This window comes from Marmota flaviventris, chromosome 13, assembly GCF_047511675.1.
Source record: "Marmota flaviventris isolate mMarFla1 chromosome 13, mMarFla1.hap1, whole genome shotgun sequence".
Taxonomy (NCBI): domain Eukaryota; kingdom Metazoa; phylum Chordata; class Mammalia; order Rodentia; family Sciuridae; genus Marmota; species Marmota flaviventris.
The window spans coordinates 70,983,396-71,010,725 of record NC_092510.1 but is presented as its reverse complement, the minus strand read 5'-3'; the positions used below and the strand labels follow the sequence as shown (position 1 = coordinate 71,010,725).

The following is a 27,330-nucleotide window of genomic DNA, read 5'->3' as shown; positions in this document are numbered from 1 at the left end:
TTTCAGAGAATATGGTGAAGGAGGGGGGCACTACAAACAATTTGAATTTATAGACCAGATACTGAATTCAGAACAAAACCTGGGTGAGAGCAGAGAAGCACCTTAATTAAAAACACTATTTGGGCAATTAACTGGTTTTTTTTTTCATGTACCCTCAAGAAAACATGACTATGGTAGCTCCAAAGCAAAAACAGATTTTATAGTAAAACATCACTATATAAAAACCTTATAATGTATGTTAAAGTTATATACTGCTACTTCACTTGGATGGACTTGGCTAGCATAGAAATGAAAAACTGTTCTTTATTAAAACCCACCTGAAAGGGCCTTAATACACGAAACAAATTTTGCCCAAATAAACTAGTAGGCAATCCTGTTTTATTTTATTTATCACTACTTCTCCCTTTGGGGGTGGGTGTTGAGGGGTGCTGGGGATCAAACCCATACAAGCTTGGCAAGCACTCTATCTATGAGCTATAATCACTGACAGCTTCTCCATCCTAATCTTATATAAATACATTGTACTACTTCTACATTCTTATTAGAATTACATGTGCTACAAAAAAATTTGAACCCACAAAGTGGAAACCCTGTAAAATAAAGTAAAATTTTAAAAATTAATAAGCAATATATCTTGACCCTGCAGGTTTTGTACAGAGATAACCAGCAATTTTTAAAGTATATTCTTCGCAAAATAACAACTTCTTCACTCTATTCATTTTTTCTTTCATAATTAAGTAAAAAAAAAAAAAAAATCAGTAACTGTCTAACTCTAGGTCCAATGGTTTTTTTTGGCAAATTTAACACTCTAAATCCATTCATAACAAAACAAAACAAATGCATTTAATACCTATTAAATGCACATTCTACAGTAACTGAAAAGCTTCAGAGACATTTATAAGGAATTTAAGGAATGAGTTAGATTTAGCACTGGACTAATATCTATATGTATTATTTTCATTTAGGATATCCCTTTCCTTGTCTATAAATTACTACATGAACTTCATTATTATAGTGGTCTCAACCTGTCTCCATGAATCTTGGATAAGCTAGTTTCAACAAAGAAATATTTTACAATTGTCCCATAAGGTCTGAAAGGTTTGACGCTCTGCTATTTCTCTGCTCTTATCTCTCGTAAGGTCCACCTCATTCACTCCATTCTAGCAACACTGGCCATTCTGCTATTTGGTGAACATGACAGGAATGTCCTAGACTTAAGGTCTTTGAAATGAAGAGTTCCCTTTGTTTGGACCACTGCTTTTTCCCACAGAGCATATGGCTTTCTCCCATATATCCTGCAGGTACTTGATCAGATGCCATCCTCAATAAAGTGCTCCCTGACCAACTTCTTGTGACCATATTATAATATATACTTGTTTTTGTCTCTCCATACTAAAAGGGAAGATCCAGCTTTTTATTGTCTACCACTGTATTACAAGTAGTTGAGACTTACCTGGCAAGTCCTAAACTGACTGACAATACAGTCCATCCAAGGTGTTCCTGTTCCAGGATATCACTCCCCCTCCCACAGACCAAAATTTGAGGATGCTCAAGTTTCTCATTAAAAAAATGGTATGGTATTTGCATATAACCTACACAACATACTTTAAATTATCTCTAGATTAATACTTAATACAATGTAAATGCTATGTAAACAGTTATTATACTGTATTATTTAAGAAACAATGACAAGGAAAAGAGAATACACATTCAGTACTAATACAGTTTTTCCCCAAAATATCTCTCAACCATGGCTGGTTGAATCCAGATGCAAAACCTGTAGATGCATTGGCTTACTGTACATAGTCAAGCATATGGAAAGTCAGAGTGGTCAGTGACTGTTAAGAGCTGGTAAGAGTCCAACAATGCTCAGATACACCCATTTAATTCTGATTGAAGTAATTCCTACCCTACTTTTAAAAGCATTTCTATAATAGTTAAACTTCCTTCTTATTTAAAAACAAATTAGTAGATGCCAAAGTAAATTTAAGAAAAGCTTCCAATATATTTGATTCAGATCACTGTTTAGGGTAAACCATAGTGGATCATTATACAAATTATGGCAATTTACAAAAATTCTAGATTTAGCATATTATTAAGAGGAACTTACTAACTGCCTCTCCACTACTAAACTATTCAACATAAAAACCTTTGTTTAAGGAAGGTTATAGACCACTATAATAATGACCTTCTTTACATGTCTTTGTCTTATTTACTCGGAAGATCCTACATGATCAAAATGAATAATGATTTAGCTTCTAGCTAGAGTAAAAGAGGCGCCAATTCCAAAAACCCCTGCAAGCCTCCTACTAACCAAAGCAAATTATTTTCCACATATTCACATTCCAATTTCCAGATTGCCCTCTGGTGACATCTTCCCTCCCTTTAGGAATGCCCTACAAGTGAGAAGGACATAATGGATCGAGAAAAGAAAACATCAAATAAGCAAAGAAAAGGGGGAAGAAAGGGCTAAAATTTCTCTAAAACACAAGAGATGACTTCAAACAGATAAGTTTTTGATTAGTCAAATACATAGCATACACAAACTATATTTTCTGTATCTTGTACAAGAAGCCTCATGTTAAAATTCAAAGCATCAATTACACTTATACAATGGAGAAAGCCCTGGACTTGCTCTTGCTGCTGTAAGAGCACTGATAATTGGGTGTCTGATAAGAAGGCTGGGCTAGAATATTCTCTCAATTCCTGCCCTTGCAGAAATCTGGTGTTTCAGTGCTAAAACTAAATACATGTGATTCTGCCTCTATCCCTAACTGCCTCCACAGTTCAGGAGAGAAAAATGTTAGTGGAGAACACATTAAATTTAAAATTTCTATTCTGTTTTTTTTTTTTTCTCTTACTGTACCTGCTAGTTTTTATCACTTCCGAAGCATTAACAGATAATAAATAGCTTGGGTACATGGGTACATGTATTCATTTAACCTTCACAAAATCAGAAGAGATAAATATCATTACTTCTGTATTACAGACTAAAGTTTAAGGAAGTTATACAATCTGGGCAAGATCACAAAGTAGATAAATAGCAGGGTCTGCCTTTGACCTAAATGCTCTGGCTCCAAAATCTTGCTTCAACTATTTTGATACACTCTCTTTAAGGAAAAAACACTAAAAAGAATTACTCCTTAGTTTCACTCCTTTGTATATGGCTGTGTGTTCTCCATTGGTTTTAATGCTTTACATAAAGCAAGCTTTTCTCTGTTTAAACTAGCAAAATTATTCTTAATTTTACGATTACAACATCATGACCTTCATAAACACAACCATTCCAAAAGGTCCTGAGAACCTCTGGTCTTCTGTTAGTTTTCCTGCACTCTTTCTTACACGGGAAAAACATGCTTAAGACTAATCTAATGTAACTACATGGGTTTGTTTACTAGTGATCTGTTGGGTGTGGAAAACAGACAAAATTTTCTCCCTGCAGTTTAAAAGAGGGCAAATCACATGACTAACAGGTGTGGAGTTCAGACTGCATGCACTTCATCAGATCTCGGTCAAGGTTTTGTTCCTTTTCTTTTGGTGAAGTCTTCGTGAACCTGTTTCACGTGCAGCTTTGAGGATTTAAAACAAGCACCGGGTCTTTGGGTCCCCGACACTGACCATAAGAGGCGGCAGCCCAGGCACGGGTGCACTTCCTGATCCTCGGCGCACGGCCAGATCCAGGAGTCCTTAGAGACCAAGGATCTGTTCAGGGACTTGCCAGGCCTCCTTTCCCCAAGGGGCGGGGAGTTGGCATCGCTGTCCGAAGCCGCCCAGGCTCAGCCGCGCGGTGCACACCCTTCCCTCCAAGGCCCCCGGAATGCGCACGGGGGGACGGGCTTCCAGTCCCTTCCCACAGACCCAAAGACCAATTAAGCCAAACAGCTCCACTGGACGCGTCCTCGGCGGCCGGCCGAGGGCACTCACCATCGTTCTCGTCGCTGTGCCGCCGCCGCGACATGCCGCCGGCCCGTGCGCTGCCGAGCCTAGAAGCCGGGCGGGAAGCGCCACAGGAACCGTCGGGCCGCCGGCCGGCGTTGAGGACAGCAGCGAGGCACGCGGAGAGGACGGCGCGCAGGCGCACTCGCTCCCGAAGGCTCACGGAAAGCGCGACGGGAGAGGCTGCCGATGAGCGTAAAGTCGGCGTCTGGAGGCTCACTGGTCTACGGGCGTCCGGTCCGCACGCATCCGCCCCCTCGGGCTTCCTCCGCGGCCGGCGGCTTCCCTCTCCCTCCTTCCGCCTAGTGTCCTTCCGGGGCCACGCGGAAGAGGCCGCCGCTCCAGCCAGCCAGAGCGCGCCGGCCGCGAGCCAAGCCTGGGGATTAGTGGTGCAGGGCCGGCTCAGTCCCCGCCCGGGCTCCGGGCACGCCCACGGGGCTCCCTTGCTCCGCCCCCCGCTTGTTCCCGGCGGCCCTTGCGCCGGCGCCCGCGAGGACTTCCGGAGCGAGGTGACGTCACGAGGCTAGCAAACGCGCGGCGTGGGTGTGGGCTAGAGGGCGGGGAGAGGTAACCATTGCTAAGCAGAGGCAGTTCCTCGAAGAAAAACCTAGGAAAGGCTCTGGACTGGCGGGTACGTGCCCATCTTACTCCCTCCTCCCGGCTTTTGCCGCCTCGGGAAAGCTGGCGAGAGGTTGGGCCAGGTCTGGCGCGTGGGGTGCGGCCTGGCGGGAGGCGGAGCCGCTCCGACAGCCCCCTGGGATGTGGGCAGGCCTGCTGCTATCTTGGCGGCCTTACCTCTCACCTGTCTGAGCTGATTAATAGGGACACGTGATGGTTTCAGTACTTTGTTTCCAGTGGTCCTTGGGTTCCTATTTGCGTGTGCAGTATATGTACATCTCTGCCCTGACGTCTTTGATGAGCACCACACTGCCTTGTCCATGGTCATCTGAAATTGTACCCTCCTGGCCTAAGCTATTTCTCCCCCCAGTCTTACCTATTTCAGTAAATGGCATCATCCTTCAGTTGCTTAACCCAAAAATGTAGGGAGGAATCATTCTTAGGTCTTTCATTTCCTATATAACTCCTATCCATAAACCGTGACAGCTGTACTTTTCAAATCAAATCTATGATCAGATCTCTATTCCTTTGTTTACAATTCTCCGTAAACTTTCTGTTGCAAGCTACAAACCAGGGTCTGTAAGGTTCTGCCCTCATCACTGTGCTCCAACCACGTTTTTGCCTCTTGTAATGAGTCAATCTTGTTCCCATTTTAGCAATTTACAGTCACTATTACTTGAAGTTGTCTTCTAACTCTATATGACTGACTCCTGGTCATAAGGGATTCAGCTCAACTATCAGGTTCTCAGTGAGGCATTTCTCTGACTATTCAATCACTGTTCTATTTCACTCAATAAGTATTGGATTGTTAACATTTAGCACCTCCTGTGCTCTAGGCAGTGTTGTAGATGCTGAGAATGCAGAGGCGAACAAAGGAAAACCCATCCTCTCTTGGAGCTAAATGTTGTTCTAAATGACCCATAAAGGAATGGGCACAAGTAGTGGGATCTGAGGTCTAATGAGCAAATGGAGAGTAGTGGAAGATGAGATCAGAGAGGTAAGGGGAAGGGATTTTGTGAGGACTTTGGACATCATCTGAATAAATTGAGAAGCCTTTGGAAGATAACCTGATTGGTTTTTAAGTTACTGTCCTGGTTTCTACAGGAAGAAGACTAGTAGGCTATTGCAGTAATTCAGGCAAGAAATGCTGGGGAACTGAAAGGTGGTAGTGAAGGTGGTACAGAGAAGTCTGCTTTGATTGTATGTCAAAAACAAAGCTGATAGGATTTCCTGAAGGGCTTGATGATCCTTTGAGAAAAATCAGGAGTCAAGAATCATCCCACAGTTTTTTGTCTGAGGAAGAATAGAATTGTCTTTTACCGAGATAAGGAAGACTGGAGAAGAGCATGTTTCATTTGGAGGAAGTACATTAAGAATTTTGGTTTTGAATAGTTGCCTTTGAAACTGAAGCTAGCTAGTGGTTAGATGAAATTGTGCGGAAAGAGGCCCAGATTGGAGATAACAGATTTGGAGTTGTTTATTATATAGTAGTCTAAATACAAATTTTCTCTTAACATTTGTCTTCCATCTTTTAATGGAAATTCAAATATCTGCCAAAGTAGGGGAAACTAAAGAACTCCCATGTATTCATCACCCAGCTTCAGTAGTTATCAGCTTATGGCCAGTCTGATTTCACCTATTTTACCTCCCTCCCCACTTATTTTGAAGCAAATATAGTTCTTTTAAGTAATGGGAGTAGATGATATCATCTACAGGGTGAATGTAATAGAGAAATTCAACATTTAGAGCTTAGGATGGTAAAGAGTTCAGCAAAGGGAACTTACACTATCTGGTATTTTCATGTTTTTATTATTTGCTTTTTTGTAGACTCCCCTTACTTGCTCCAAGAGAATAGAAACTTCAGCAGTTTTATTCTGAGTTGCATTCCCAGTACAATTCTATGTGCCAGGCACATAGTAGAGGCTCCATAAAGAATAGTTCCAAATAAAGATATAAAGTAAGGTAAAATTGGAAGAAGATTCAGAATAAAGGGAGATAATTTGGAGGGTAGTGAAAATGCTGTGTGGAGAGCAAGAGGCAGGACAGTATCCTTTTTTAGTACCCAATCTTAGAAGTTACATAGCATTGCTTCTGCCATACTTTATTTTGGGGAGCAATTATGGGGCTGCCTAGGCTTAAAGAGAAGGAAAATAGACTAGAAATACTGATTGCAATCATTTTTGGAAAATAATAGTCTACAGTTGCTGCTTTTTAGATAAGTCAATTTAAAGTTAAATTTTAAATGTGGCATTACATCTAATTGAAATATCAACAGTGTTACTATTCATCAAAACATAGTATGTGTCATATATTCTTTTCTAATGCTGTAAAGTAAATATTGTCATCCCCAATTTGCAGACTCAGGGAATTAGAACTCCAAGAAAGTAAATGGTTTGCCTAGGTTCAGATGCTTGAGAGCACAAGCCAAAGTCCATGCTTTTCTCAGTGCTTCATATTGCCTCTTAGCATTTGTAACCTGTAACAGTTGTTTTATAAAAGAATCAATATGTTGGTTGGTTGGTTGTAGTGTATCCATCTTGACAAGATTTGGCCACAGTAACATCTTTTTTTTTTTTTTTGATGGTCCTGGGGATTGAACTCAGGGCCTTGTGCATGCGTGTCAAGCACTTTACAACCGAGCTATATCCCAGCCCCCACAGTAACATTTTTGAGGTTTCTTCTGGCTTATTAAAATGGGCTCTGAAATTTGGGACAGAAAGAACAAAGTGTTAATAATGGAAGATACTAGCACACAGCTTGGTTGATTTTGGTTGTACATGGTGCTTTTCTGTATTTACCCTAAATGTGCGCATGGCTTGCTCCCTGGTTGAGGTTTCTGTTCAAATGCTACTGTTTCAGAAAAGCTTTTCCTACTAGCTTTGTTTAAAGAGCCCCTCCATCCCTTTGCCTCCTTATCCTGCTTATTTTTCTTCATAATCCTTCCCAACATCTTTCTTTTTTAGTAGTCAGGTTATTCATTTCTTTACCTTTCTCCACTGAAATGTAAACTCTAAGAAAATGGAAAGTCTCGTTTTTCATTCACTGCTATATCCCCAATGTGTAGAACAGTGTGTAGCACTAAATAGTGGTTAAATGATACTATTAATTGAGCAGTCGAATGAACAGATAGCTTGGGCTACTGGGTCTGTGCAGATTTGCATGATTGATTAGCTCATATTTACTTCAGGAAATAAATAGACTTTGACATTGCTTTCTCTTTTGCTTATGTCCTAGGAAATACTAAACTGAAAGGAATCTCTACCCACTGCTGCAATCAATCCAGATGCCTTCTTCAACTGCACCAGGCCAAGAAGATGACCAAGAGGCCTGCATTTTAAGATTTTCTGACCTGGATTTAAAAGATAAAAGTCTTATTAGTTCCAGCAATACGCTCAAAGCAGAGTTAGATGGCAGTACAAAGAAGAAATACTCATTTGCAAAGAAAAAGGTAAAATTGCTATCAATGTTTTCCTGATCATGTGTATATAGTAATGTGTATATAGTAACGCTGGTGCCTCTAAAATAGCTTCTTGAGGTTGCCCTCCAGCTCTAGTATGATCTGGTCAGGGGCCTTAATTAGTGGTGTTAATTCAGTACCAGGCAAAGGAGATCATAGGCATAGGATGGCTCAGGAACAGTCATGGTATAGTATTTGAAGATGCTAGGTGAGCACTCTACTGCTGAGCCACAATCCCAGCCCATCACACACACAAAGACCTGGATTGTCACATGTCACTTTCATTCACATTCCATTAGAGAAAACTTAGTTATACAGCCAATCCTGATTGTTTGCCCTATAAGAAAAGAAAATGGATTTTGTTAGGCAATAAGAGTTCTTTGTTATTTTAGAACTATCTTGTCAAGTTCCTAAAGGACAATTGTTTGACTATAATTGGTTATAAACCTGGTGTGACTATAATTGCATTAAATACATGCTTTAAAGAATTGATATCTTGATCAGGCATGGTGGTGCATAACTGTAATCCCAGCAGTGTGGGTGGCTGAGGCAGGAGGATCACAAGTTCAAAGTCAGGCTCAACAACTTAGCAAGGCCCTAAGCAACTTAGCAAGATTCTGTCTCAAAATAAAAAAGGGCTGGGGATGTGGCTCAGTGTTTAAGCACCCCTGGTTTCAATCCCTAATACCCCCCCCAAAAAAAAAGAAGAATTGACATCATTATAATACTTAATCTTTTCATTTACATAAGATTTTAGTGGCTTACAAAGAAGAAAGAGCATCCTAGACACTACAATTAGTAGAAGCAAAGCTATAAAGGCAGGAATATTTTAAGTCATATTAAAGGATTAATAGATAGGTTCAATTGAACTAGGAATATTATAAGAGAAAGATTAGACTAAAAACAGAATGGGGAAATACATTGCAAAGGAATGCCACTGTCTACCTTCTATACCAGGCAAGGGCATAAATCGAATTACATTGTTTAACATTTGTGTGATTCTTATGACTTACTTTGTCTAGATGAAAACTTAGCACCTGAAGGTTGATTATCAAAAGATTTGTATCTACTCTTAAAGATACAGTGAACATTAGAGCCAGTATTTACAAATAATTGGAAAAAACCAGAAATTTCTATTTTTTAGAATATGGAGAAATAGTAGGAAGTAGGAAGATCATAGAGGTGTCCACTAAAGTAGGCTCTGAAATTTATAAAGTAATTCTGGAAAATAGGAGATTAGCATAGCACATCCCACCTACAGGGAATAACATGGGCAAGGATGGGAAAATAAAAACAGCAAGGTGCCCCGATTTGTTCATGTGGCAGATACATGTGGTGGAGGAAGAGCAAAAGAGAGGTTGGGGGAGAGAGCTCAACTGTGGAAGGCCAGGAGGTGATGCCACGTCTTCCCATTCTGACTTCCCAAACTAAAGTATATATTCATTCCAGTGTGACTTAGATTTTGCATCCTGAGAATAAATTTATGGTGCTGGGGACTATTTAAGCTCCATAATGTAAAGCACCTGGTTTTAATTTCTCTATTAGTCTCTTCTGAAGCTTACTAATAAGAGAACTGTCACTGTCTCGGGGAATTTGTCCATAGAATAGTGGGACGTAAAACTAGAAATGCCTGTGGATAAACAAAATAAAAGATTTCATTAAAATTTTTATTACCTATAAACTTAAGGTTATTTAATAGTGATATTATTTGAAATGTAATTGCAGGCCTTTGCCCTTTTGGTCAAAACCAAACAAGTTCCTGCACCTTCTTATGAATGTAAAGAAAAATGGTGGAAATGCTGTCAGCAGCTATTCATGAACCAGACCAGTATCCATAGACATGTGGCAACACAACATGCTGATGAAATTTATCACCAGACTGCTTTTATTTTAAAGCAACTTGCTGCAACATTGAGTACCTCAAAGAGTGTCACATCTGCAAACAAAAAGAACCCACTAAAAGAGTATCTCACTCATAGCCACGAGGTGTCTGCTTGGCTGCCTGACACAAGCTGCTTTAGCCCTGATGAACTGAAAAGGTAAGATTTCCATTTGGTATTTTGGTTTTGACTTAAAAATACTCTTCCAGCCACAGTGAGATACAACAACCCTCCCACTTGTGGGAGGTAGTCGCGTCATGTGACCAGCGTTTTTCCCCTCCTGATAAGTTGAGGCACTGTCAGTCACCCCCCCACCCATAATGATCTGGTTACTCTTAAGTAGCTGAAGACGGTAGCCCTGATCTTGAGGGTAGAAATAATGCAACCAAATGTGTCTTCATGCGTAGGCGTGACTTCCTGCAGCTCTATGGGTGGAGCTATGCTCACCTGTTCCTTTGTGATATTACCCTTTGCTCTGTTTGGGATAGAATGTTCCATGGAAACACCCTTTGTGTGTCCCCTTCTGTTACTCTGCCCTTGGGTGTGGCCTTCCTAGATGTCAGTCAACCTGCTGACAGCAGACATCATGAAGTTAGAAACCTGACCCCTTGCCTCATTTAAATGGCTTCTCCTCAATAAAAGGGGTCAGCACATGCTGGCTCACTCTCTCTTTCTGCAGACCCTTAAGGTCAGAGGAGCCGCCATAGCACCCCCAAAGAAAAAGGTATTTCTGTCTCTTGTGTGGTTTTTTTCGCATAGCCCAGTTCCCCTGGAGTGATCCCTGAGTGTTTTTGTCATGAGCAACACAACACCCACTAAACTGGCTAAAATGAGAATGACCAATTTCAGCAAATATGGATGGGAATGTAGAAAAGCTGGAACACCCAGTTGTTGCTGGTGGGAATGTGAAATGAATGATACAACCACTCTGGAAAAGTGTTCAGCATATTCTTTTTTTTTTTTCCCCTCCTAATAGTTGACCTTTTATTTCCCATTTCTTTTAGTACCTTCAATTTATTTCTTTGTGGTGCTAAGGATCAAACCCAGTGCCTCACACATGCTAGGCAAGCACTCTACCACTGAGTCACAACCCCAGCCCTCAGTAGATTTTATTTTTTTTTAAAGTTAAGCATCTTGCCTATGACTTAGTCCTGAGTATATTTCAAACAGAAATAAAAACATGTCCACAAAAAGCCTTGAACAAGAATTTTCATGGTTTTATTCATAACAACAACAAAAACTGTAAATAACTACAACTGTCTATCAGTAGGAGAACAATATAAACTGGTATAATCATAAAAATATTGCACAGGAGCAAGCTGTGGACTGTTCATATGAAGGGCTATGTATGGGTAAACCACAAAACCCTTATGCTGAGAGACCAAAACCAGAGTACTTACTTTCTGGTTTCAGAAACAAATTTATGATGATAGAAAGGTTGCCTGTAGTGGAAGATTTGACTTGCAATATATACAAGAGGGTTTTTTGAGATGTTGAGAATGTTATGTTTTGATAGGGGTGTAGGTTACACAGGTATACCCCTGTGTCAAAATTGATCAGGTTGTACACTTATGGTCTGTGTATTTTACTTGTAAATTTTGGTTATTTATATCTTTGGGTTTTGTTGTTTTTGTCAGTACTAGGGTTTGAACCCAGGACCTCCCTCCAAGAAAGCACTCATTCCCAGCCCTGTTTTGTTTTATTTTGAGACAGTGTGTCCTTCAGTTGCCCAAGCTGGCCTTGAAATTATGATCCTCCTGCTTCAGCCTCTTGGGTCTTGGAATTGCAGATGTACATCATTATGCCTGGTGACTTAAATTTCTTTAAATAAATAAATGGAATAGGTAAAAACTAACAACAACAAAAGGACTCTTATAAATTAGACCAAATGAGTCCATTTGTACACCCAGGCAAAACAAATCATTTATTGGAATTTATTGGGGAATGTATATCCCACCTAATGAATTTTTTTTTTTTTAAGTTGTATGTTTCAAACTGTGTATACTCTTCTGTAGTATCTTAGAGTGTGGGAAATGTGGTTGCACTTTTTGAGTGGTTTACTGTTGACAGCATGAACTTGCTAAGGTATGAAAGTTTGTCCCATAGGGACAATAACCTCACAGGTAAGAGGATTGAAAAAAATGGAACTGAAACTTTTTTATTTGGTGAGAGATTCAAAACAGATACTGCCTTGTGTTAGAGGAGAAGCCAGAATGAACTCATATTTCCAACTTTCCTATAAATGGAGTTATTAATACCAGTCTCTCAGATATGACTATAAGGAGAGTTAAGTAAACTAACTTTTTGTAAAGTAGGATGTTCGGTGCAGATACTGCCTTCTACAGAGAAAATACCAAAAGAAGTTGCTTTTTATTTCAGGAGAATAGTAGTAGAAGCAAACGGCAGACATGAGTTGCTCCATCTTCATCTTCTGCCTGATACACCAGCATCTCAAATGCTCTTTTCCTCTGATTTTCTTTTATAGTGGCCAGGGCAGTGAAGAAGGGGAGGTGCTACTTTATTACTGCTACTGTGACCTAGAGGATCCCCAATGGATCTGTGCCTGGCAGACAGCTCTGTGTCAGCACTTGCACCTCACAGGCAAGGTAACCCCTTCTCCATCTGCCCCCCTGCATTGGCCTCATCTTGCCTTCCAACTTTGGATTGCAGAGCCTATACTCTATAAAAAATAGTTTGCTCTTGGGTTCTTAGAAGTTAGAGAAATCCTGCTGTGCATTTTAGTAGAGCATTAAATAGCTATTAATCGTGGTGTTTTGTAAGAATTAGAGCAGGAGTCAGCCAACTTTTCCTAAAGATAGTAAATATTTTAGGCTTTTACAAAAAAAAAAGAAAAACTTCTCATTACTGTTGGAGCTTGAAGGCAGCCATAGACAATGCATAAAAAGTAGATCTGGTTGTGTTCTGATAAAACTATATTTAAAAGCAGGGATAATTTGCTGACTTCTGGGATGGGGGAATGTTCATGGTATACAAACTCCCAAACCCTTTTATAGACCATACATACAGGTGTGATTCTAAGCTGCTTCTTAATTTTCCTGGAATATGCCAGGGTCTTTTGCCATCTCAAGGTATTGATGCTTGCTTTTACCTTTCCCTCTAGAATGTCCTAACATCTTCCCCTACATCTCCACATGGTTTGTGCCTCCCTTCAGATCTCTGTTTCAATGTTGTCTTCTCAGAACTGTAATCAGAGGAGTCCTTACCGCACTCCTATCCCTTTTTGCTATTCAAAGAATTTATTATGCCTGAGAGTATATTCTGTCTTCCTTAGAGAATATAAGCTTCATGAAGTTAGGAATGTTGTCCTAATTGTTGTACTTTCAGTGCTAGAGCAGGACACTCTGCATGTATTTGGAGAAAGTCCAATAAAAAAAATTGAATGGATGTTCATAACAAAACCATAGTATGTATGTAAAGATGAGAGGTAATATATATAAAAATACTAATAATGATCATGACTGCATGACAGGACAGATGGTTTTTATTTTTCTGTAATGTTCTCTGTGATTCATAATATGCATATCTGTCTCTCTGTTATATAATATCCAAACTTTAAATCAAAAGAAGTGAACTAGGTTTCCTCTGAGACCCCATCCAGTTATGACACTGTCTAAGCAGCTAATTTTTTCTAAGTTTTAGATTCCTAAGGTAATGAGTTTCCTAAGGTAATAACCAGTTATTGCTATTTTCCACACCCATGTTTTCTAACATGCCGGGATTTCATTTACTTCATTCAGTTCATCACCAAGTCCTATTATTTCTACCTCTGAAATAGCCTTTGACTCCATTCATTTCTCTTTCACTTCCACCACCTTAGACCAAACCACCAGCCTCTCTTACCTAGTCCTTGCAGTAGCTTCCAAATTAGTCTTAAGTCCTCTATCCTTATCCACCATTTAATCCATTCTCTACACAACAGCTAGAATAGTCTTAGAAGGTAAATAAAATCATATTAGTCCCTCAGTATCTTTCAGTTGCTGTCTAGTACAAGTGCAGTAAAACCCATGTCCTTCACATGCCCTGGGTTCCTGCATGATTGGGCACTTCCTACCATTTTCACTTAACTTTTTTTTTCGTTACTGGTAATTGAATCTATGGGTGCTTTACCAGTTTCACTAAGTTGCTGAGGCTGGCCTTGAACTTGTGATCTTCCTACATCAGCCTCCCAAGTAACTTGAGATTACAGGTGTACACCACTGCACTCAGCTTCTTTTCCACATATCTGATGCCATTCTTCACTCTTGATACTCCAGCAACACGGTCTGTGAGTTTCTTGGAACATACCAAGCTTTTTCGTATCTTGGGCCTTTTCGCAAAGGAACTCTCCCACACCTACTCTGTTCCTCCAGGCTAATTTTTACTCAAACTTCATGAAATCTCCCCGGAGACCTTTCCTGACTAAATTCATTTTTCCCAGTATACTCTCTTATGCATCTTCTCTCTCTCTCTCTCTCTCTCTCTCTCTCTCTCTCTCTCGTACTGGGGATTGAACCCAGGAACACTTAATCACTGAGCCACATCCCCAGCGCCCCCAATTTTTTTTGTTGTTGTTAATATTTTATTTAGAGACTGAGTTGCTTAGGGCTTCACTAAGTTGCTGAGGCTGGCTTTGAACTCACGATCCTCCTTGTAGCATCTTATTGTTACTTTCTTATCACTTGTCCATTTATAACTCAGTATCTTCATATCTTTAACCTTCCTTGGTCTGCAAGCTCTAAGAGGGGAAGGATTTTTTTTTTCAACCACTTTGTTCTTCCTATCACAATTTCTGATGCATAGTAAAAAAAAATTAGTAGATATTGTGGAATGAACGTATATACCATATCTATTCAGAGAACATCTTGAAAGTTGGGTACTCTCACAGAATGTGCAGTATATGAAATCAGTCTCTTCTCTTGGTGTAGAGGCATACTTTTATTCTCTGTCCAACCTAATAGTAATCTAGCAGTGAGGGATCCTCTACACAAGGTGGCACCATCTTCCTGTATCTCAGGTCCAAATTCTTATGCTTCAAGGATACATGCCCAGTTTAGTTAGAGTTCTGTTTTGGTAGATTTGGCAGAATATTGATTGGAACTTAAGGAAAGAAAACCTGACAATTTTAGGATTGAGGAAAGAAGCTTCTGCCTTTATCATTGTACATCCATATGGATTAAGAAATTTGAGGAGGTACATTGGATACTTTGCAAAGGACAAGTTTTAAAGCCAGTAAGTTCTGGTTCTGAATCCCAGATCTCCCACCCCCCAGTTTCTTCACAAGTTATTTGATTTTTCTGAACCTCTACTTCCTTTTCTGTAAAATGGGGATCATGAAATCTACCTTTCAATATAATATAAAGCTCCTTCTCATAGTGGGTGCTTAATAACTAACTTCTACTTATACTATAGGTATAAGGCCTGTCTCAACAAGGAATTCCTTTGAAGGTTTTTGTTGAAGAGTCCTAGAGATTGAAAGTCTAGCACCTGAGTTTAAAATTGCTCTGCTTTAATTATGTGGGGAGTAGATGTGCTTGCCATTTATTTGGGTTCTGAGATTAAAGTAAAATAGGAAAGGATCTGCTAGCCCATTCAAAGACAGCTATATAGAAGTATGTATTTTATCTTATCTGTCTCAAACTATTCTGGAAATGCATTTCCTGATCTTACATTGGTTCAAATCTATTTTTCTGTGTAGTCCCCTGTAAATTGGTAGTAAATACAGTAACTGTCAGCAGAGATGGCATATGCTTCCTGCTTCACTATTCCATGCTGTGTTAGTCAACTTTTTGCTGCTGTGACAAAACCTGAGAAAAAGAAGGAAAGATTTATTTTGGCTCATAGTTTCAGGTATTTCAGTCCATGATCAGCTGGCTTCGTTGTTTGGGGCCTGAGGGTAGGCCACACATCCTGGCAGAAGGGCACAGTGGAGGAAAATTGCTTACCCGCATGGCAGCCAAGAAGCAGAGAGAGAATGAGAGGAAGAGGCTGGGGACAGATAATAGCCTTCCAGGGCATATCCCCAGTGACCCACTTCCTCCAACTAGCCCCTTCTCCAGTTCTCAATTGCCGCAGTCTGGCTGGGCACAAAATAACCGAGCCGCCACGAGGCACTTGTAGGTTCAAACAGGAACTCCTTTATTGCTCGAACTCTGGTGCACGCCACCCACGAGGCCCTTCCAGGAACACCACACACCAACTGGAACTCCCTCCACCGGAACCTCACCAACCAACACAACTCTCCAGGAATCCCCGCGAGAGCTCAAGGGGAACTCTGGGAGAACTCCACAGGCAGGCAGGCGCCTGAGGCAGCAGGAGCCATCCTATTGCTGGACAGCAGGGGTCCATATACAACTGAATAGACAGCCTGTTTCAGTCCAGCATCATCCAGTCACAGCAATTATACACAGCTTAACTTAATTATCATCATCTTGTCACCTCTCAACCACTCCTTCTGGTAATATGCTAGGCACCATTCCGACTAGGCTGTGGATCTCAACACTCAGTCACCTCCCAGTAGTCCATTCAGTTATGAATCCATCAATGAATTAATCCTTTGATGAGATCAGAGCCCTCATGTCCAATCACTTTCCAAAAGCTCCACTTCAGAATATAACTGCACTGCAAACCAGGCCTTCAACACATGAGCCTTTGAGGCACATTCAGATCCAAACCATAGCACATTCCCAGAATAAGCTGCACTAGACTGCAGACTTTTTAAGAAATCTGGATGTAATCTAGAATTTTAATCATGGAACTATGGATAGCCACTACCAGTGCATTCGATTGTATGATGAATCCCATTTTGTAGCCATGCCAAGACTTTGTAGTACTGAGACAACCAACTCTGCAAGGCCCCCAGAGAATGCTGGTGACCTATCCCTTTATCAATGAAATATTCCAAAGAGAATATAGAGAGCTTCTAAAGACCTGTTGCCTGGTCTTATTGAATCCACCATAAGCAAAGTGTTCAGTCGTCCAAGTGGGAGGTTCCTATTTACCCTCATGCTATACTATAGTGAAAGCCACTTGTGTGTACTTGCTTTCTCGTCTACCAAAAATGAGATACCCATTCATTTATTCAGCAGATATATATTGAATGTCCACTGTGTGGCAGGTACTATTCTAGGCTCTGGGTATACATTAGTAAACAAAGGAGACACACACTCGCCTTGGTACTTGGATTCCAATGGGTGGGTTTGCGATGGTGGCTTTCTCCCAACCATCCCCGAGCCATGCAGAGATGATACATGCATTCATTCCCTGCCCTTAGGTATTCTCTGTGCTTTAGGTAATATCTCCTCAGATTTTTTTGTTTTGTTTTATTTTAATCATTTTTGGTGGGGTTTTTTTTGGGGGGGTGGTGTACAGGGATTGAACTCAGGGGCATTCCACCACTGAGCCACATCCCTAGCCCTATTTTGTATTTTATTAGAGACGGGTTCTTACTGAGTTGCTTAGTGCCTGGCTAAATTGCTGAGGCTGGTTTTGAACTCATGATCCTCCTGCCTCTGCCTCCCAAGCAGCTAGGATTACAGGCATGCGCCACCATTTTTGGTATTCTTTTATTCTCTTTTTACCAACATGAAGAATTGAATAATGGAAATGCTTTTTATATTAATTGTATTGGTTACATACATGTCAAAACTGCCCAAACTGCATACTTCAAATATGAAACATAAAAAATATATTGAAGTTCAGAGAAGTCATTTAACTCTTTTAGAGCTACATGGCAAGTAAGTAGCAGAGTTAAATCTTGATCTGTTGACTCTAATATACTTCCTGGGTTTAGGTTAAGCTCAGAGAATTCACTTGTTTGGCCATTGGATGATTGGAGCTCCTACTGTAAATGGACTTTCCAGGAGTTTTATTCACATTGTCTTGTTCAGCATACATGATCTAAATACCTTGCCTCTTCTACAGGCTGTGCCATTTTATAGAAACATGGGTACCTTTGTTCAGTAATACTTCAGTGTCCACAGAAGCTCTCTGCGTATCCTGTTAAACTCATTGATATGCAAGATCATTTCATTCTATCCTGGAAGAATAACTAAGAACATGCTTTGATCCCTATTTTTCAACATCTTGTTTCTCAGATTCGAATTGCTACTGAAGGAATCAATGGGACAGTTGGAGGAAGCAAGTTGGCCACCAGACTCTATGTGGAAGCCATGCTTTCTTATCCATTATTTAAGGATTATCTTTGTAAGGAAGATTTTAAGGTAAGAAAAATTGAAAATGAAATGGATCTAGAGCTTTCTCCTTCTGTCTCAGTGTAGGTTATTGAAGAGGAGACCAATGTAGAGAAATAAACAGAGCCAGAAAAATTCTCTTTTCCCTTTAAGTTATAAGACAGTGTAATAGAAGGAGAATTCCTATCTCCATTCTTCCAATGAGTCACCATGTTACCTTGAGCCCTCTTTTCAGTCTCCAATTTTACACAATAAAGATGTTACTCTTACACAGTTTGACTCTAAAATGTGGATGTGTTCATTCATTTGTGGGACTATCTGTTTGAGCAGATCATTTTGATTTTACTATGTTTTTAGTAAACCTAAAATTAAGATTGACACTTCACACCACATAGAGAAGTAGAGCAGTTTTTGAGTGATTTTATGCTTCATCACAATAGATAATAAGATGATGGGAAATGCCTTGGGAAGTGTTCATGCTAGTGACAATAGAAAAAGAAGTCGTTGCTCCAGACTAGCAGCTGGGGTGTAATCACACATTGGGAATTGCTCAGGGGTTCTTCAGTTTTATAGTTAAATGCCCATACCCATAGAACATAACATTCCTGCACATGAGAGATATGCAATAACTATTTATTAATATTTTGAATTATCTGGAACATTCTGGGCCTAACTCTATGCCCATTGTAGTTTCTTAATCTTTGTTTTAATTTGAGGTTTCTTAAGACTTCAACAAACCATAATATTTACATTTAGTACTTAGACCTGGTGATGATATAGGAAGACTGTATTCTTTTTTGTTTCTCTTTGTCTAGATCAGCAGAGGAGGAGCTCACTGTTTTCCAGAATTGCGTGTTGGTGTATTTGAAGAAATTGTGCCCATGGGGATCAGCCCCTATAAGATCTCCTACAAGAAGCCTGGTATGCTTATTTTTAAAAGTAGAGTTATGCTTTTTGTCATAGGGGCAAAATTTAATAGGAAAGTTAGACACTGATCAGCAAGAGTCTTGATGAATATTCTCTTTAAAACAGCTCTGAGTTAGCTCACAACCTGGGTCTTCTCTGTGGTGCTTATGGAACACACCCCTTAGAATTACTTATTATTATTTTTAGCCATGAAGTTGTTTTTTATTTTCAAAGACAGCAATTTGTGAAGAGTGTAATTACTTATAAATAGTTCACCAGCAGAATAGAGCACGCACTTTTTGCCACAGAAACCAAGTGGCTTTCAATACCAAAGCAGTCTACAATGCTTTAGAATGTTCCTTTCTCCCTTTCCTTTGTCCTATGGATGGTTGAAAGATACTTATTTTGTGGGATTTTAAAATGTATTTTATTTTACTTGTTATGAAAATTTCTAGACATTAAAGAGTAGAGAAAATAGTATAGCAAACTTCCGTGTGCTATCACACAGCTTTGGCAACTACTAATCCATGGCCAGCTTCTCTCTATACCCCAGCCCCCTCCCATCCTTTTGAAGGAAATACCAATGCCATGTCATTTCAATCATAAAAGACAAAGTTTGGAAAAAAAAAAAAAAAGTAATACTATTGTGACACCTAAAACATTTTAATGGTAATATCTTAATATTTCAAATACCTAATTAGTTCCCAGTGTATTGTTATTTGTTACATTTCTGTTAAGATTCAGATGAGACCCATTCATTGTGATTTCATCAATGTGCCTCTATAAGTGTCTTTAAATCTATAAATTCACCTCCATCTTTTTTTCCCACCTTACCATTTAGTTTTTGAAGGAACTAGGTCATTTGGCCTATAGAGTTTCTCATCCAGATAATTTTAATTGCATCCCCATGGAATTTTCCTCTGTTTCCAGTATTTCCTACAAATTGGTAATTAGATTTAGAATGGTGCTAATAGAATTATGCAAGCCACATAATACAATTTTTAATTTTGTGGTAGCTACGCATGTAAAAAGTTAAAATTAATTTAATATTTTATTGTATTACTGTGCTATATTCAAAACATTGATTTCAACTTCAGTTAGTTTTTTTAATATTTTTTTAGTTGTAGGTGGACATACAATATCTTTATTTATTTTTATGTGGTGCTGAGGATCGAACCCAGTGCCTCACAAGCCAGGCAAGCGCTTTACCACTGAGCTACAGTCCCAGCCCCAGTTTTTTGTTTTTAATACCAAGTCCTTGAAGTTCAGTATGTATGTCACACTTATTAGCACGTCTCAAACCACATTTCAAGTGCTTGTCAGCTAGAGGTACAGTGGCTACCATGTTAAGTCAGGACCAGATACGATCAGATTCAGTTTCTTACTTTTTTCCTTTCTTTTCTTTCTCCACCCCACAAGACTACTCCATAGGTAGTATTGCCTTCTTTCATTGGAATTGCAAAGGGCACTTGACTCTAAGGTGTTCATTTTTCAATATGCACATTATTTAAAAGAAGGCTAAGTGTCAAGGCAGAGGGAAATGTGGGAGTAAGATACCAGCATCTTGGAGAAGACAACTCTTACATGAGAAGATAAGAGCCAAACAGGGTTGTGTCTACTTGGTGGCCCCATCTTAACAGAAAGCACCATGCCAACAACAAAAGCTCTTCTTGGTGCTACAGGGCGCTGCTCAGGAGCTCAGGGAAGAGTGGGCTCCATGCCTTGCCATGCTACTTTCATTTGAACTAAGTTGTTCAAAGGGACCTTTGAAACATGTCTGTCTAGATCATGATCCAGTCAGGCATTCTCAGGGCCAGTAATGCAACACCAATAATAGCAGCAGCAATAACAGCTTAGGTTCCCTGTGACTCCATGCAGGATGAAGTCTTATCCAATTTCTACACTTCTCATCACATTTTTTAATATCCTTTTTTACCCCACTCTTTTGGTATCCATGCAGTCATATGACATTGACTTAAATAGCATCTGGCCTGGTTACATACTCCCTATAATCCTAGTTTAGACTAGTAGAAACACAGGCTCTTTGGCTGTGCTGTGGGGCCTTTAGCCTCTCCAGGGTACAGAGCATTGTCGGGTGCTTATAGGGCAGAGTGAGGCTTATTTAGTGCTATAAAACTCTATCGTGAATGGTGGTAAGTCACCAGAATCCCTGCATGGGTCATAATCACCCTACAATGTCAAATTCACCAAAAGTTCCCACCATCTACTCTGATGTCTGGATCCCCGAGGTTATGGAATATTTCTATCCTACAGGCAAAGGTTCTTTCCTATAGTCCCCTGGTTTTTAATATTTTTCTCCACTCACCCATCTTCTCACTTTCTTATCCATTTCTTTCTTTCCTTTCTTTTCTCATATGTCATTCCTGTATCAACTCCTCCCACCTCTTTCTCTCTTAATCATGTACACAAAGTTAGACACATTTTTCTTACCTCTTACCCTTTTGCATTTTTTAAAAAAATATATATTTTTTTAGTTGTAGATGGACACAATACCTTTATTTGTTTTTATTTTTATGTGGTGCTGGGGACCGAACCCAGTGCCTCATGCATGCTAGGCAAGCACTTTACCACTTAGCCACAACCCTGGCCCCTCCCTTTTGCATTTTTAAAAGACATATTCTAACTTTATTTTCAAAATTTCAGTGTTTTCAGTGGACTAAGCCAAGGTTCTTATCCTTGAACTTGGATTCAGCCTTGGTATAAAACTGTTTGTAGCCTACAATCAAGCACATATATTCCAGAGCTCCTTCATGCACAGTGACAGTAGAACAGTGGCCATTTCCTGACCCACTCACTAGTGAGCATACAATGAATGAGCAAACCCAAATAGATCCCAGTTACATGGGTTTTATCACTTGATTAGGCCAAGTATGAGCAAATTTCTTCAGCTAATTATTTCTAACCTACCTGCTCTCTGTAGTCCTCTTAGGAGGAGGAAGATGAAGGCCTCACTAAATTATTTTATCATTATTATGATTATCAAATATTATTTGGAGTCTGTCATTATGGGGAAAAGAGGTTTGGGTGGAAAGAAACAAAGCCAACATAAAATTCAGGCTACGTAAGTTGTGATTAGGTGTTTCCTTTTGTTGTTGTTTTAACATAATTTTTTGGTTTGGCTTTAGGAATCCATTTATCCCCAGGTGAATTTCATAAAGAAGTAGAAAAATTTTTATCTCAGGCAGATAAAGAACAAAGTGATACTATCCTACTGGACTGCAGGAACTTTTATGAAAGCAAAATAGTAAGTAACAACCAGAATCGAATTTAGTGAATAGTATAGGTAAATCTCCCCCTTCCTGTGGCATGGGATATTTCCCAAGGGGAACCACTGACCACACATATCACCTTCCATTACTAGCAGCTACAAAGAAAATCCAAGCCTTTTCACTTAGAATCTGGTGAGAATGTCTAAGAATATATGAATTAAAGACCTCTTGGCAAATAATGTACTTTTTGACTCTTCTGACATGTGTCAATGATCTTATAAAGTTGACTTTGGGTAGCCTCTCCAGTTCCCCTGTGGATTCAGTAGGAAGGTCATCTACAGCCTGCCAGCCTTGTTTCTAGTTCCAGATTTGAGGTTAAAAGGTCAGAGTTTGGGATGAGAAGAGCAACTGGCAAATGCTCTTTGCCAAGGATGGGAATTGTTGATATAGAGAACTTTTGGTATGTTTTTCTGAAAATTTTCCTTCTGCTGTTCTACATTGTAGGGGCGATTCCAGGGCTGCTTAGCCCCAGACATCAGGAAATTCAGTTATTTTCCTAGCTATGTTGACACAAATCTAGAACTTTTCAGAGAAAAAAGGGTGCTGATGTATTGCACTGGGGGCATCCGATGTGAGCGCGGCTCAGCCTACCTGAAGGCCAAGGTGAGCTACCGCCCTGGAGATGCTGCCAACATGGAGGTGACAAAGTCTCTACCAGCAGCCTGTGTGGTGTTTTCCACCCCTTCCCAGTCCTCTCCCACCCTCCAGCCAGCCAAAGGATTTGTTTTTCCCTTGTATGGTTCCAGCATAGAGTTTCCAAGTGCAAAATCTGAGGTTCTTAAATCTCAAGATGAGAAAAACACTTAACAGTCTTAGAGACTCATCAAGTACAAAAGAGAAAGCTTAGTTCAACATCTCCACTTTCCTAATCCTTTTGCTTGATCCTGAGAAGAGCAAATTCAGTAATATCACATGCCCCAGCAGATGTCTTCCTATATTTAGGGGGTAGCAAAAATAGTTGGGCTTCCCAGGATCTTAGAGGGTGAAGGCGCCGACTGCTGTCATCACCCATCCCCCCATTCCCCCTCCCCCCAGTAGGCGAGGTCTGGCCAGTTGGTTCCTTTACCCTTTGGTTAGCAATTCCTCTGTCCTGCAGGGGGAGCAAGGAGCCCTGATAGATAGCAGAGGTGGGGAATCCTCCACTTGGGCACTTGGCACTGCTCTGTGGATCTTCCTCTAGGTCTCTGCTTGTTTCTTCAGATTTCCTTTTTTTCTGTTCCTAGGGAGTGTGTAAGGAAGTGTTCCAGCTCAAGGGTGGTATCCACAAGTACCTGGAAGAGTTTCCTGATGGTTTTTACAAGGGGAAGTTGTTTGTTTTTGATGAGCGCTATGCCCTGTGCTATAACAGTGATGTGTTATCAGGTAGGTCACCACAAGTGCAGACGCCCATACTGTGTGGCACATTCCCAGTTCATCATTGCTGCAGGAAGGCAGGCCGATACTAATTACCTGAAAAGGCCCAGAGATAAGCAAGGTGAGAGACTTGAGGAAGGTTGGTGTCAGTGGTGTCAGGAAGTCAGCAGAGAAAAACAAGCCGAGAAGGAAGATAATGTGCTGTCTAGGAATTAGGTAGTTAGGTGTTCTGGTAGCAGCCAGAGAAACTCTGGCCTCGGGGAGAATGGTATACACTGCAGAAGTTGAATTTAGATGTGGAGTCATCTGAATATCCCCATTGGAAAAGTGTTCTAAGGGAAAAGATCATTGAATAAGGGCTGGTTGTCCAACTTTGGGAGTAGCTAATGAAAAAGAGAAACATTGTGGCCTGTTTTTCTAGATGTGATAAAGAAAAATAGATCAGTAAGTGCTAGCATCAGAAAGATAATTCCCAACAACAACCTTTCCTCAAAACTCCTAAGAAAGTAAGGGGGCAGCATTTTCTTTGTTTGAAGATAAGAGATGTACTATTTAGAAGCCTTCCCTGGCTCAACAGGATGTATTAGATACGGGTGAGCTCAGAGTTATATTTAGGAACTGGAGAAGTACATGTCTATGTGTGGGTGTATAATAAGGGCTTTTCTTTCTGAACCTAGAATGTTCATACTGTGGAGCCCAGTGGGACCAGTATAAACTCTGCTCCACTCCCCAATGCCGCCAGCTTGTTTTGATCTGTCCTGCCTGTCAAGGACAAGGATTCACAGCCTGTTGTGTCACATGTCAAGACAAAGGGGACAGGCAGGCTTCAGGCCCTACTCAGGACAGTTTTAAAGAGGAATGTGAGTGTACAGCCCGAAGGCCACGCATCCCAAGGGAAGTCTCACAGCATGCGCAACTCTCTGTGAACCCTGCACCAGAGCCCAGTGTTGGTGAGGATGGGTCTTTGCTTGTGTAAGTGACACTTTTAGCATTTCCCAAGCCTTCTCAAAGTCAGTGGGGTGACTTTGTATAAGAGATTGTCAAGGCTGCAGAAACAGAAATCGGGAACTTCACTGTTGGTCAGTGCCATTGTGGCACACTGGTCACCATCATGTTGACCACCTACACTTCACAGGGGCAAGGGAGAGAGTCAAATTTTCATCACTTACTGAAGCATTCTATTTCAGAAGGTGGTAGATGGAAGATGGGTAAGCTGATGGAATCCCAAAGCTTGTGAGGCATAGTCTTATGCCTGGTGATTGTGTCACTCATGCCCTCTCTGCCATGCAGCAGGCTATTAGTAGTCATTGCCCTTGTCAGCAAACGTGTCCATCCTGGGGCAAAACTGTGAATCTTGGGCCCTCAAAATGGGTTCCTAAACCAGGCCACTTAGGTCATCTGCCATCTTCCCCTTCCCTGCCTCTGTCTCTTCTCTGACTGCCTGAGAAGATCTCAATACTAGCATTTGGCCCACCTCCTGCTTTTGTAAAATTTATCAGAAAAGACCTACATACCTACTTCTTCCTATAGGATCTGGGGCACAACTGAGTAGCTGCAATAGAGACCATGGGCCCACAAAGTCTAAAATATTTATTGCCTGGCCCTTTATAGGAAAGTTTGCCATCCCCTGGTCTAGAGCAACAGCTCATCTGATGGAGATGCCCTTAAAGGTATGGCCCAAGCTTCATAATTTACTTGATTTGGTTTCTGTGAGATTTCTCCTCACAGGCCTGCTTCCTCCAGTACTTACGCTCTCAGCTTTTAAATGTTATCTCTGAGAGATCCAGAGAGGCTCGATGGCACTGGCATCTTAGGAGCAGTTTCTAGATCAGTACCTGGAACACAGTTCGCTTTCTTAATGAGATCATTCAGTACTACCACAGTGGCTGTCCAGCCTTCTGGTCAGCATGCCAGGCACATGTCCCTGTCACATGGGTCCCAAGAAACACACAGCCACAAGTTGACCAACAGATTTAATATTATGTTGCAGTTTCCAGTGATGCAGAATGCAGCTGCAGTTGTGTTTCAAGGAGAAGCCGAGTGGGGATGGCCATCCCTGCAGCATGGTGCCGCTCCTGGGCCCATTTGCAGCCGCAGTAGACACTCTTCATAGTGGTGAGGCCCTGGCTCCACCTCTAGTTACCCTGTACTGTCCACATCTCTACAGTTCAGTGCACAAGATTTTTCCTTCTTCATCAGAAGCCTCCTAGTCTGTGTTCATTAGCTCTTTGGCCTTGTCCTTTATCACAAGATTTGCTGAATCCCTAATAAAAATAACTCCCCAAAGCAACAAACAAAAATGTAAGTTAACTGGCACTGTGGTATATTAAAAGGCACAAGGGCAATGTGGCTTAACCTTTTTGCCAACTCCCAAAAGATGCCATGTTGTTAAAAAAGAGGGGCAAAGGTCCAGTAGAAATACCAAGATTATGTTTTAAGAATAATCATCTTTTCATAGCTTGGCCAGGATTTCCCAGTTCTTTAATATCTTAAGTTTTCTGCACTGTTGTCCTTCAGAGGCTTCATTTATATGCATGAGATCTTCAATGATTTGTCTAATAAATGATGAGATAGGTAGTTTAAGTCTGTAAGGTTGGCCATAATAATAAGCATCATATCCACAGTGGACTGGAAATTCACCCCTCTAGTGTTTGGCCTTTCATGAGCCATTTGCCCACTATGCTGTATAGAAAGGTGTTTTCAAGTATTTAGCCAGAAGTTCTCACATCTGTCATAAGGTTGGCATTCAATGAGGAAAAACTTCTTTCTGCTCCAGTATTCAATTGTACATACATCTCAAATGTTCGTAAGTAACTCAGGAATATGTTTGTTGCCCAGGAGGGTTTTTGAAACTTCAAATTTCACCATTGCTTTTTTTTTTTTTTTTTTTAAACTTCATATCCAGCAAAAGGAATTTGGTGTTTTTTGATTCCTGGCAGAGCTCTGTGGCTTCGGTTTGTATTCTTAAGGGGAAAATTGTGGCTCTGATCCAGTAATCAATTTGGCAACTTATAATCTTGAAGTTTTTAAAATTTAAAGGAGGATTAATAAAGAGTGTTTATTTGTTCCTTTTGCTAAATAGCTAAGATGAAATTTGTAATAAAGTATTTAATACTTGCAAACCAGGTAGAAGAGTGCATTTTTAGTTTATGGGTTCCACGTTGTAAATGAACCTGAAATACCACACAGCAGGGCCACCAATCTGGGCTCCTTGGGGTTAAGTCACTGCCACTGTCAAATCATCTACAGGAAGATCTGCCAATTTGAGGGCTTCTTAGTTTTTAAATAATAACCAGACTGAACTTCTGTGACTAAAGAAAAACTTCACATTAACCACAATTTATAAAATTTTCAACTACAACCACTAGTTCACCTAGACCCTTAGTGCATGAAGAACTGAACCACAAAAGAGTTTTGTGCCAGCATTTGCCTCCTGGTCTGCACTGCAAGGTGCGGATTGTCAGTAGAACACGTCCAGTTCAGCAGCGTGGTCTTCACCTCCACACCCTAGACACCACTGCGGCACTTGGGAATGATGGGCCCCGTCAAGTCTGCGAGCCTCCTCTTCCTCACTGAAAAGGAATGGAGATAAGACTTAAGCCACTTGTGCCTGTGCACTAGGGACCACCACTGTCACTTCTGAAGCCTCTCGCTTATTTTTTGTTAGCAGGCAGAGTTAGCAGCCGTGCCCACCTCTTGCC

General features: G+C 40.6%; 3 protein-coding genes across 7 annotated transcripts in view; 1 reads left to right on the top strand and 2 right to left on the bottom strand.

Moving 5' to 3' along the window:
* Positions 1-4,197, bottom strand: part of Ncbp1 (nuclear cap binding protein subunit 1) — a 34,555-nt gene extending 30,358 nt beyond the window's left edge. Inside the window, exon 1 of the mRNA XM_027930880.2 lies at positions 3,925-4,197. Coding sequence (XP_027786681.1) covers positions 3,925-3,958 — 34 coding nt within the window. The 5' untranslated portion in view covers positions 3,959-4,197. The remainder of the gene's footprint in view (positions 1-3,924) is intronic.
* A 108-nt stretch (positions 4,198-4,305) lies between these two features.
* Positions 4,306-26,522, top strand: Tstd2 (thiosulfate sulfurtransferase like domain containing 2). 3 transcript variants are annotated; one of them, XM_071600764.1, is made up of 10 exons: positions 4,306-4,445; positions 7,789-8,002; positions 9,737-10,050; positions 12,377-12,497; positions 17,985-18,110; positions 18,896-19,001; positions 22,133-22,251; positions 22,721-22,879; positions 23,500-23,638; positions 24,307-26,522. In XM_071600764.1, the coding sequence occupies exons 2-10, from the start codon at positions 7,838-7,840 to the stop codon at positions 24,603-24,605; spliced, it is 1,548 nt and encodes a 515-aa protein (XP_071456865.1). In that variant the 5' UTR covers positions 4,306-4,445; positions 7,789-7,837; the 3' UTR covers positions 24,606-26,522. The 3 variants fall into 3 exon arrangements, with proteins under 3 accessions (XP_071456865.1, XP_071456866.1, XP_027786639.1); XM_071600765.1 differs by lacking the exon at positions 4,306-4,445 and adding an exon at positions 4,483-4,567 and having other exon boundaries at positions 9,908-10,050; XM_027930838.3 differs by lacking the exon at positions 4,306-4,445 and adding an exon at positions 4,483-4,567.
* Tmod1 (tropomodulin 1) overlaps positions 8,278-27,330 on the bottom strand; it is a 93,671-nt gene continuing 74,618 nt past the window's right edge. Inside the window, exon 10 of one of the 3 annotated variants that reach the window (XM_027930841.2) lies at positions 8,278-8,348. In XM_027930841.2, the coding sequence (XP_027786642.1) occupies positions 8,293-8,348 (56 nt within the window). In that variant the 3' untranslated portion in view covers positions 8,278-8,292. Of the gene's footprint in view, positions 8,349-15,019; positions 15,696-25,586; positions 27,202-27,330 lie in introns of those variants that run through there. The other 2 variants (XM_027930842.2, XM_027930840.3) reach the window with 2 other exon arrangements.